General features: G+C 27.9%; 1 protein-coding gene across 4 annotated transcripts in view; it reads left to right on the top strand.

The window, feature by feature from the left end:
- Positions 1 to 13049, top strand: part of LOC100211832 (neurobeachin-like protein 1) — a 129555-nt gene that overhangs the window by 89762 nt on the left and 26744 nt on the right. For all 4 annotated transcript variants that reach the window (XM_065800022.1, XM_065800025.1, XM_065800023.1 and 1 more), the window contains 6 exons: positions 3990 to 4254; positions 4561 to 4771; positions 7239 to 7508; positions 10319 to 10558; positions 10636 to 10918; positions 11059 to 11148. In XM_065800022.1, the coding sequence (XP_065656094.1) occupies positions 3990 to 4254; positions 4561 to 4771; positions 7239 to 7508; positions 10319 to 10558; positions 10636 to 10918; positions 11059 to 11148 (1359 nt within the window). The remainder of the gene's footprint in view (positions 1 to 3989; positions 4255 to 4560; positions 4772 to 7238; positions 7509 to 10318; positions 10559 to 10635; positions 10919 to 11058; positions 11149 to 13049) is intronic.

The following is a 13049-nucleotide window of genomic DNA, read 5'->3' as shown; positions in this document are numbered from 1 at the left end:
AACGGTATTCCATACAAGAACGTATTTGAGATTTATAGAGATAAAGAATAGAATCCGGAGTAAGAAAGTGTCGAGCACAATAATGAGATGCTAATTTTGCAATGGATTTGATATACGGGTTCCAAGAAAGATCAGAAGCGTTAATCCTAGAAGATGAAGGGTAGATGACTCGTCAAGTATATCACCGTTTATAAATATAGGAAGATTTAGATTATTACGATAACAATTGATTGAAAAAAAATTTGGTTTTATCTGAATTGAAGTTCACCAGCCACTGTAAGCCCCATGCTGTAGCAGAAGTGAGATCCTTTTCAAGCTCAAATGTCTCCTCCAAGCAATCAGAGAGTGTTGGCTTCTTATCAAGAATAAATGGTAGTATCAACATCGAACAACGCCACCTTAGATGTTAGAATATCTGGAAGGTCATTAATGTAAGTTAAAAAGAGTATAGGGCCAAGGATTGAACCTTGAGACTATTAAAAAAACATTTTATTTGCAACTTACTTATGGCTTTTAACTACCATTATGAATTTTTTGGAACTTTTTTTATTAAGATTGAAATTTTTTTTTTTATTGTTATGATTAATAAAATTATTTTTATTATAAATTAAATTTTTTAAATTCAAGTTTGAATAAGTAAAAAAATGTGATTTGATTATGGGTTTTATTGTCATTAAGTTGCTGACTGTTGTCGTTACTGACTTGGCAGAAAACTTATGATATTTTAGTACAAAAGATAAATTAGAATCTGGTGGAATTAACTAAATCCAAGAACTATATACCTGATTACCACCAGAATTACCTGTTAAAAAACCTCTCCATCAATGTAATTATTTTAAAGTGTCATAACTCAGCTTCAAAGAGCGTAAACTTTCATTCAAGTATTAAAATCCATCTTTAAGGTTTGAAGAGTGCTAACTTTAATTCTAGTGTCATTAACTTTAAGATTTAAATTTCTAAGTAACATTATTATACTAATTTTTTCAAATAATTCTTTAAAAATTGAGTCATATTTTATAATAATGTACTGATGTAGCATTTCAATACATCTTCTAAGAGAATCTTTCTCTTTGTCAGGCATTATTTTACTGCCAAAATTTTAGGCCTTTGCAAAAATCTTTTGATATACTCTCATATATTCATTTCATGTATACTGTTCTTAAATGAAAAAAAAAATATTATATTAAAAATTAAATAAGTTAAAATTTATAAACAAAAAAAATATTAATGTATAATTAGTTTATTTGGTCTAGGAATTAATTCGTGCGGTTTGACAAGGGATTACAAAACTAGCTTATTGTCTCAGCGTTTCGTTTAGCCACGCATGCGTGCGAAGATCACTGTTATTGCGCATCATTTTCATTATAAATCATTTGATTTAGCGTAAACAACACTATTTTTAATTTAACTGATAATGTCGATTTTTGTTCCTGATAAAGTGTTTTTGTGGAGGATTCTTCTTCATTACTTTAACATGAAGAAAAGTGCTACCGAAAGTCATCGTATTTTGGTTGAAGTTTATGGTCTAGCTGAGCGAACGTGTCAGAAGTGGTTTGCACGGTTTAAAAGTGGTGATTTTTGTTTGGAAGACCAAGAGCGACCAGGACAGCCAAAAAAATTTGAAGAAGGCAGAATTGGCAGCATTGCTCGATCAGGATTCTTGTCAAACGCACGAGGACCTTGCAAAATCGTTAGGAGTCGAACAATCAACAGTTTCCAGACGCCTCAAAGCCTCAAAACGTTATTGACGACAGTTAATGCATTTGAAGCAAGCTCTGGTCATAAAACGACCAGATTGGGTAACAGACATGATAAACTCATTTTTCAGCATGATAACGCTCGACCACATGTCGCAAAACCTGTCAAAAACTATTTGGAAAATGTCGGATGGGAAGTGTTACCCCACGCGTCGTATTCTCCGGACATTGCTCCTTCTGACTACTACTTGTTCTATTGCATGAATAACGATTGATTCGACAGCGCTTCACTTCTTCAGAAAATCTCGAAAAATGGGTCTCTGATTGGATCACTTTTAAGGATGAAGCATTTTTTCGACACGGAATTCGTAAATTGCCGGAAAGATGGGCAAAAGTAGTGACTAGCAATGGACACTATTTTCATTAATGTATTCATCCATTTAGTTTTTGAAATAAACCTTCAATTTTCAATTAAAAGCGCATGAATTAATTCCTAGACTTTGAAAATATTTAAAAAAATTGTTATCAAAATTATATATAGCATTATTAATTGATTACTTTAAAGATACTAAATTATTTAAATATTTAAAAATTACTTTTTGTTGTAATTTTTAAATAAAATAATTAAAAATTACAACAAAAAATTAAAGACAAAATTAATAATAAAATGATAAATGAAGAGGGCCAGTACCAAGCTCTTCTGTTCTGACTGTCTTGTGCTGCATACAAAGCAGCTATAGTTAAAGTTTTTGAAGCAATTGACACTTTATTTTGCGCATCAATAATCTTTTGCGGGATAGTATTCCAGTGACGTACAATTCAATTTGTAAAAAACTGTTCTCTTTCAATACAATTATTTACTCTTTGTTTATCAAGACACTGACTGTGACCTCCAAGATTGTAAATCAATTTAGCTAAGTCTTGTGTCTGTCGTACATGGAAATGGACCTTGTCAATGTTTCGAGTGATCTTGAATTGTTGAATTAGGTTGCCTCATCTTCAAGAGTTGTTAAACCCAATATTTGCAGTCTTGGAGTGTATGGTAAATCCTTTATTATTGCAACCGTTTTTTTAGCACACTTCTGCATTTTTTCTAGTGTTTCAATGTCATGTTTTAGAAATGGCGTCCAGGCTCGAATGGCAAACTCAAGGTGTGGGCGAGTATAAGCTATATACAGTATTTGCCAGAAAATAATACACTGACTGCAGAATGATTTTTCAGCCTACCAAGTACTTGATTAACTGTTGAGGCTGCTGTCTCAACTTGATTTTTTAATTTTAAGTTGTCTGAGACCATGACGCCAAGGTCTCTTTCATTCTTGGTAACTGCAAGTTTTATTTGAGATTCGTCACTGCTGCATATTGAATATTGATGTGTTGACCTTTTGGTTCCATGGCCTATGTGTATTACCTTGCATTTTGCCATGTTGAAAGGCATGCCCCAAATTCCAGTCCACTCGATGGCTTTGTCTATGTCATCTTGTAAAATCGATGCCTTCTTCAGGTTTGATGATACCAATGATTTTGCAATCATCTGCATATAATTTGATGTTATCCGCAATGTTATTTGGAAGATTGTTGATCAAAAGGACAAATAATAATGGTCCTAGAACGGATCCTTGTGGAATTCCACCTGAAACAGGTACCCAATTTGATATATGTCCTTTCATGACTACACATTGTTTGCAATCTTAAAGCCATGCTTCAATCTAATTCAACAATGCTTCACATATACCAAGCGCCCTCTGTGTAGCAAGCATTGATGAAGAATGCTTTGGTGTATAAATGACATTGGCAACGTAACCTAGGTGAATGGCCTGTGTTAGGATATCATGTGCCTCCAGGAGATTGGTTGTGCAGTCTCATTTGCATACGAAGCCATGCTGGGCTTTTGAAAGCAATTTATTGGCAACAAATTGAGACATAACTTGATTGTGAATAATTCCTTCTAGGATTTTGCTGACAATTGAGGTTAGATATAACAAACTGTAGTTCAAAATGTCAATTTTGTTTTTAAAAATTTTAAAAATCTGTGTTATATTTGATTTTCTCCATAGATCTGGGACTTCTCCGGTAGCGATTAGTTTCTTGATTATAAGCGCCTTTGGAGGGGCAAAAGCAGCTGCACAATTTTTCAAGATGCGCAGATGAACACCGTTGTACCCTATTGTTTAATCTATAATCTGCAAAATTTGTTTCTAATTTTTAAAAAAACCAAGTTTTCTTAGAAATTCTTTTCCAAGTAAAAAAAGTTTTTTTTTTTTTTCTTTAATGAATTTCTTTTGTTTTCAGCTTATCTTCAATGTTTTTGTGTTGCTTGATGCTATGGGAGTTTGGGAAGACAGTACAGAAGTTGGCAATGAATGGACAGAAATTTTACAAGTAGCTGAAAGTTTTTTATATCTAGCTTTTCAACAGAATGACTCTCAAGAGGTTCTAGAGACTGCCAGCAATAGACTTAACCATTTATTGCATAAACGAAAATTACCTGATTTTTTAGAAGTTTGTTATCAAATATACTATATGCATGATGTTTTGTGTGTCCTTCAAAAGCATGGTAAGTTGTTTTTTAAATAGTGGTTGAATTTTTAAAAGGTATGTCTTTTTTCATACAAATATGTACTGAAAAAAGAATTTAAGAACACATTACTACTGACTGATATGTTACTTCTAAATGAAAATTAAATATTTTGTTTTCCTTTTTACTTTGCGTTTGAAGAAATATTTTAAAACATATTTACACTTTTGAAAGTTTAAAATAATAAACAATCAGTTAAATTTTTTAATTTTTCTTTCATATCTTAAAAATTTTTAATTTTATAAACATTTTTTTAAATCTTGTAAATTTTTTTTCTTTATTTAGAATTATCTATTGACTCCTTTTTAATATATCTGCTCCAATGCTTTGAAAAGTATACTATACAATTTTTTTATGACGATAAGCTGTCAGATATACCTCCACTGCAAATAGATATTTTTAAGAAAGATTTTTTAACATACATGATTGGAGAACAATATATTCTGTTTCTTGATTCAATCAAACATAATGTTCTAAAATTTGAAAACAAAGCTTTGTAAGTGTTTTATAATGAAGAATTTTTGTGTATTGTGTCTTAAGTTTATTTATAGCGATTTTAATAAATTAATTTTAATTATTATGCATTTTTTAATATTAAATTTTCTAGTAATGCTATTTTTATATTTAGGTATAATATCTGTTAATAAGTAAAAATTATTTATATTAGGGTCTGGGTTTTTGGTAAATTTTTGGTATCTCCAGGTTCCAGAGCAATTAGCTCTGTGTCTAAAGCAAATCAAGCAAATTGATAAAGTGTATCTTTAGTTATATAGATGAACAGATGTTTAAAGCATGGTCTCCTTACCTTAAAGGAGATACATCTATATTGTAAAGAATACAAAGATGAGCAACTAAGCTAATTCCATCTCTTAAAAATATGACATATGAAGAAATCTCATAAGTTTAAATTTAACAAAACTTTAAACTCGGTGTTTAGAGGGGACTTTATACAAATTTTTAACATCATCAATAAGATAGATAGTGTAAATCTAACTCTACATGGATAGGATTTCTTAGAGCAAAGAAAATTAAAAAAAGTATATAGATTCGGACACATGGATACAACTTTAGATGTTGAGCTGAATTTACTAAAAGTGCTTCTAGACAAAGTTAGTTCAGCAACTGCATGGAATAAATTATCAGTGGAAGTTGTAAATTCTCATAGCTTAAATCAGTTTAAAATCTTAATCAGTTTAATCTTGACAAACACCTACAAAAGAACTATAAATGAAGCAACTTATTTTATAAATGGCTGTTTCAATGTGTAAATCACATAGCTTTATTACAAAACAAAGCAAAACTTTGGCTTGAAATTAACTGAAAGGCCATTGGTTTTATTTATTTTTTGAAAAAGGTCACCCACCATGATCCATGATTACATGCTGGGTCTTATATATCATTTAATTTTTTTTCTTCAAAAGTATATCAACCTGGGTCTCAAAAGTGCCAATAATCTTTTCTATTGAAACCTTTATGAAAAAAAAATATTACTACAAAGCTATAACAAAACCTTTTAAATTTTTGGTTAAAAACTTTTTTTATATATATATATATATATATATAAAATTTAAGCAATTTTTTATATAAACCATTTTTATTTCTGAAATCTCTATGAAATTCTGGTTCTTTTGATAGTATACTTTTAGAGAAAAATTATCACTGACATGTAGGTCCCAAACTATTTTAAAAATTTGTAAATTTATGTTATATAGTAATACAGCATTACTACATCTTAATGTAAAGTAAAAATAATGCATAATAAAAATTGAATAATAAACTACAACGTAAATTTCATGGCAAACCAACAAAGTTTGAATAACTTACAATTACAACAGAAATTGAATAACAGACTGAAATAAAAGTTTTAAATTAAGCTTCAACAGAAATTAAATAGTATTCTACAACAAAAATTGAATGGCGACTTTCACCAGAATTTTAATGGCAGCTATCAAAAATTTTGTGAAAATAACAGAGGCTTATGAACAGATATTTTTTCCCAGTAGGAAGTGAAACTTAAATATTGCTTAGTAAAATTAGCATATTATTTTATGTTTTTAAAAGTACTTTGATTATGTTTTATAAGCATTGATTATGTTATGTTTTATAAGCATTGATTATGTTGTTTTATAAGCATTTATTATGTTATGTTTTAACATAAATGTTCATATATCTAAATTTTAAAGAATGTAAACAAACAAATTCATTACTTAAAGAATTGCTTGATTGTATATTTACTCTGCGTAGTTAAGGCGATTTACAAATTATTCAAATTCATTTATTTGGAATCAGCATGATTTAATCAGCGTATTATGTCCAAACAAGAGCTTAAGAAGCTAATAATTTTTTTTTGCTTTAGGTTTTTTTAATGTTTAGAGAAACTTTTCTTTTTTTATATAGTTTTCAAAACCTTTTTACTATTCCTAATAGTGAATCTAATAACATGGATTTAGTTCAAATCTTTTGAAAAAGTGCCTTAACCCACTATAGATCCTAGTTCTAATCGGTTCTGACGTATTTTAACTATATATAGTTGTCAAAATACAATATTTCTATCAATTTTCACAAAAAATACTAGAATTTCGACCAAGAAAAAGTTTATAATTAAGAAAAATTACCAATAAATGATCAGAACAGATCATATTATTAAACTATGATGCTCATTTCACCTTAACAACGTATTTATTTAAAATCTTCTGTCTGGGTTTTTTCATTATAAACATTTATATTTTATGATACCGCAAAGTTTATCATTTTATTTTTTTGTCTTTTCATAATTCACAGACCTGATAATTTAACAGAAATATGTTGTAGTCAACAAAATATCATTCAGTGCTATAATATTTTAAAATCATCTTAACTTCACCGAGTAGTTTAGCTGTCAATTTAACTGCCAACGATTGTTTTGAATTTTTTTTTTTTAATTGTTATTGTTTTATTCTGCAATGTTTGTTTTTATCCTCTAGTTCCTCTTCTTCTTTGGTCATTGGTAAATTATGGATGAACTCAATGAACTCAATGTCATCTTCTAGACAATGTTATGATCAACTTATAGAAACAGCACTTCATGAATTTAGTATGGTGATTTATGTTAGTTTTGATGAACGAAGAAACGAAGAACTCGCTCGTTTAAAGAATTATGAAAATTCATATAGACATAAAAATTCTATTACAAAAAAAATGTGGGAGTACCAAAAACTTTTTTTAAAGAGTGAGCGAGGAACCTGGAAATCAAGGTATATCTTTAAAAAAAAAATTTTTTATTAAAAAATACTTTAAGTATTTAGTTAAATATTTTCATAGTCATTTTCATCGTAGTAATATGATTTGTATTATATTTTACCTTAAATTTATATTTCCATCGTGGTTATGTTACGACTTCTGTTATGTTTCACTTTAATTTTATATTATTGAAATTATCGACAACTACAATTACACAAAAAAATAATGTTCTTTTTGGTATCAATTTAATGTTCTTAATGTTTTTTCTAATTGTTTCTAATTTTTTAGTAATTAATTGTAAGAACAAAACTGCAATTTAATATGCAATTTACTATAAATGTTTGAGTAAGTACTCGCTTGAATCAGTGCCTTTTTCTCTTATTTTATGCACTAAGATATGTGTACTTTCATATTGAGATGTACTAGGATATGTGTATTACCTTCATGTTTTTATTTATAGTATACACTAAATGTAAATACTTCATATTTTTTGTATATACTAAATTTAAATAACAGGTGATGCGGAAGTTATCGGACAAAATAAAAAAACGTCAATAACTTATTTATAAATAAAAAAACAAACTACTATTATATTTTTTTTAAATGAAGCATTTACCTTTTAATAAAAAATATATTATTTTTTATATGAAAAACACCACCATCTGCAATTGATCTCAATTTTGCTCTGACGCCTTTCATATGCGACTGTAAAAAGTTTAAATCAATTTCTTGTAGTTTTAGTTTAATGCGATCAATCAAAACTTGCTCTGTTGAAGCTTGCCAATCTCCCTCGTAAACCTTCTGTGCCAAATGTCCCCAAAAATTTTCATTTGGTCGTGCTTGAGGCACATTTGGGGGATTGGATTCTTTATCAACGTAATAGACATATTGGTCCATCCAATTTAGAGAATCTTTAGAATAATGAGAACTTGCTAAATTTGGCCAAAATAAATAGTTAAAGTCTCCATGATACTTGTGAATAAATGGAAGAAGTCGTTTTTCTAAACATTCATTAATATAGATTGATGAATTGATCGCTACAGCCTTGGAAGTGCGAAACAATGGCTCGGACATACCACGGTCAGATATGACTATCCACATTAATAATTTTTTTGGAAATTTCTCTTTTCCTATAAAACAAACACTTTCTTGGCATGTCTTTTTGTTGTTTGTGTAGTGTCCAGAATTTCCAGGCATGTTGTCCCCTGCAAAACAAAAGTATTTTTCGTCATCGATGACTAGAATCGATTTTGTGTTATAGAGTTGGTTAACTAGTTTCCTGCTTCTTTTCTTTGCCTTTATTTGTTGTTCTATAGTGTATTTTGGAGTCTTTTCACGTTTTCTATATTTAATATTCATTTTTTTTAACTGACGACCGATTGTCGATTGATTTACACCGAATTTAATACCTATTTTTCTCTGACTGACCCCTTTTCGATTGTTGACAAGTCTCGTTAATTCGGCTTTCTTTTCTCTAGTCCAGGATGTCGGACGACCAGGGTGCTTTCTATCAGAAAACGATTGAACAGTTTCAAGTCTTTTTAGGTTATCATATATTGTACTTCGAGCAAGTCCTTCCTTTTCAAAATGATTTACGATTTTTTTATTTTTTATATTAGATTTATTTACAAAAAACATTTTTAGTCACTTTCGAAAAGATTTTCGTTCAGCTGCATTTAACCTCATTTTAAATAATTGTGTTTCAAATAATAAAGTTTATATTTTATAGAACGTTTATGCCTACGCATAAAACCACAAAAACTAATTATTATGCTCAAATAATGAAATTAGGATTTGTCTGATAACTTCCGCATCACCCGTTATGTCATATTATTGCATTAAATATACATTAAGTGTAAATACCTCATGATATTGCTTCAAAAAAAGTGATTTTATATTTATTAACATTATTAAAAGTGAATTAAAAATTTATAAAAGTTATGTTTATACAATTTAAGGGTTCTTTATATTATGTTTATTTATATAATGCTTTGATTTTTTTTTTTTGCTGGCCCTTTATACTAATAAGGTAGAAGTGGATTTTCTCATGTTCAATCTTTAATAAGTTAAAGTTTGGAATAATATTTTGGTTGACTTTTATTTGGTACTTTAACATTTTAATGTTAAAATATTGATCATTAAATGTTGAAGGCTTGTTGTGCTTTTTTTCCACACTGTTTTCATTGTTTACTTAAAACTCATGATGCTGATGTGGAGCAAGTGGTTAACTATATGAATGTAGAACAGGTTGAATAGCTAATTAAAGAATCAACTATTGAATTATTGTTTTTTTCTTTCTTTCTTGATGATAATGTCAAGAAAAAAACAACAGAGCCTACAGACCATATAGAAGTTGTCTATATGGTCTGTAGGCTCTGCAAAAGCTATCATCTTTTTTTATTTCTCTTTCTATTTAGTATAATTTCATAAGAGGTGTTAGACTAAGTTATTATTTTAAAATGTTTACACTTTTTTTGGTATTTGGATATTTTGATACAACATTCAATTTTAAAAGTAATGCATAACCAGATATAATTGACATGCTCAATCTAAATCTAAATTAAAATGTGACTCAGTAGTATTAAATTACAAATTTGTAAGTTAGCAAGTTGGCTAATGTACTTTATATATATATATATCAATTTTTGACTCAATAGTAATAAGTTGAAAGTTAGCAAGTTTGCTAACTTAAGCTTTATCTTTTGTTAAAAAATAAACACTGTTATGTTGGAGGAGAGGTAGCTATCACCCACTTTGCCTTTATTTACTTTACTACACCCACTTTGCCTTTTTTTTTAACAAAATTTTGATAATTTTTTTTAAGCAATACTGCTGAACGTCATTTCAAGTTGTCAAACACAGAAAACCGTTATCGAATGCGTTTAAAACTTTCTGAAAATCTTCGGTTTAATTCACATCAAGATGCTTCAATAAAAAGAGATTTGATAGGGATTCCAGATATGTTAAAAGTGTTACCAGTTAATGTTCCGTTGGCTCTTAATCCTGAAGATGATGATGTTGAAGATACCGTTGAATCTTCTGTTTCCCAAGAAGATATGTCAAGGTAAACAATAGTTACTTTAGTTAGTTTTATAATATATCTAGTTTTAAAGTGATTATTTGTTTCCTCATTTTTTTAAGTAACCTTCATATGCTTGGAGCAGACATCGGTACTACTATTTATGCTTCCAACTGTCATCTTATAACTTTGATGGATATTGTTCAAGGTCATATTGAATTAACTCCAACTCATCTTTGCTTCATTGATGACCAGTGCAGTGCAGTAGAATTAATATATGACTTCAAATTTGCCCTTGAAGAATTATGTGAAGTTTACAGTAGAAGATACAATTTGCGTAAAACAGCTCTGGAATTTTTTTTGTTAGATCGATCAAGTTTTTTAGTGAACTTTTCTACTATTATAGTGAGTATTTTATTATAAATAGGAAAATTTTTAGATTGAAGAGTTCTTTATATATATATATATATATATATATATATATATATATATATATATATATATATATATATATATATATATATTTTATCACTTTTTTCTTAAAGGAAAAAGATTCTTTTTATAAAAAGTTGATTGCTACTCGACCTGTGAATCTTTATTATAGTGGAATACAAAATCCATCACAACTTTTAAGAGTAAGTAGTTATCAATTTCTGCATAATAATTAAATTTTAAAGTATACATCAAATGTAATTTTTTTTCTTTAAACTGCAGCCGTTTTTCAAATTTGCCTTAAGTTTAAAAAATTCAAGTTAGACTTTTTTTACAAAATAAGATAGTTTAGATGCCTACAAATGTTATTGAATAAATATTTTCAAAGAATTATGAAAAAATTTATAAAAATTATTAGTTTAAAAAATATGTTTTACAAAGAGTTTCTTCTAATAATTTTTTTTAAATTGCATTTTTCTTGAAATACTTAATAAGTATCTTAAGGCATTTTGAAAAATGGCTGCAGTAAAGTGTTTGCAAGTTTTAGTTTAATATTTAAAGCATACATTAAATGTAATTTTTTTCTGTAAAGTGTTTGCAAGTTGAAGTTATATATAAAACCAATATTTGAACTAGTAGAACACTCCATATAGTTGCAGTTGTAACATTTCTACTGCAATAGATGAAAGCAAGGAACGTAAAAAACTTTTTTTTTTTGGTAATGTGTACCTTTAGTCATGTACTACTATTTGGAAAATTTATTGTACATTTTATGCTATAGTTACATCGCTATGTTAAAATCAGTCGTAGTAGTGACAGCTGCAAAAAATGAAATGGAACTTCAAGTTATTTTGTTTTTTGTAGAAAAATTTCAGCAAATTGAAAATATAATTTTTATTGTTATTTTTTAGAGCAAGTATATTAGTAATAATAATTATTATATTGTAATATATATATCATAGTTATTTTTTATTTTTTGTTCATGTTTACATAAAAGGGTTGCAAGCAAAATGTTATGGTTGTGACATCACAGTTGTGACAAAGTATTGTACTATCAGATAACATTACATTTTAATTATTTTTCAAAGTTTTAACAATGCCAAAGTTTTTAAAAATATATAAACACTTTACACAAAGTTTTTAGTTATCCTTGTTAAAATTAAAAAATGAAAACACATTAACAAATTTTAAATAAAAATTAGTAACAAGTCACTTTATTAAATTGTAATATTAAAGACATTTTTAAATAACTTTAGCAGGTCAGTATATTAAATGTTTGTTTGCTGTGTTTCATTCTTAACTCTCCAGAAAGGGTAAATTGATATATCTTCAACTCTTTCTGCTAATAATAAAATATCACATAGCTGACTATAATGTTGATTGATTTTATCTTCAGTCAAATATATTAAATATACCCTTGAATCTTTGCATATAGCTTCATAAAACTGCCACGCATTTTGAATAATAACTTGTCTTGCTAAAACTTTTTGCCAAGCAATACTTTTCAAAGTTCCTCCTACCCCCATTAATCGCTCTTTTTCTGTGGGCTATAGCAAAAAAATTCCACTTGAAAGGTAGAATATTAAAAGTCACTTGACAATACTTTAGGAATTTTAACATAAAGTGGTTTTTTAATTGAGAAGAGGGATCATTACTCCAAATGTTACTTTGTGTATGTTTGAATTGGTTGTGTAAGCCTTTAAAAATATATTACAAATATTTTGCGTTGCTCGTATATATATATATATATATATATATATATATATATATATATATATATATATATATATATATATATATATATATATATATTTTATATATAAGATATAAAAATTGAACTTTTTAAGAAAAATTAAAAAAAGTTTTTTCAAGGAAATCACTGACGCATGTTTTGCTGTGATCATTTTTATCTGTTAAATATGGAACCATATTTTTTAAATCTTTACCATAAATTGCAACATAAATTGAACCATATTTTTCAAATCTTTATCATAAATGCAACATTAAAGATTAATATTTGAGATGAGCACTTTGAACTTGTTCTTGATGAATACACCTATAGTTTTGGCTAAAATCAAAGTATATTATTAGTTCACCATCCATA

This window comes from Hydra vulgaris, chromosome 06 (assembly GCF_038396675.1).
Source record: "Hydra vulgaris chromosome 06, alternate assembly HydraT2T_AEP".
Classification (NCBI taxonomy): Eukaryota; Metazoa; Cnidaria; class Hydrozoa; order Anthoathecata; family Hydridae; genus Hydra; species Hydra vulgaris.
The sequence above is the reverse complement of the archived record's forward strand: the minus strand, read 5'-3'. Positions and strand labels throughout refer to the sequence as shown.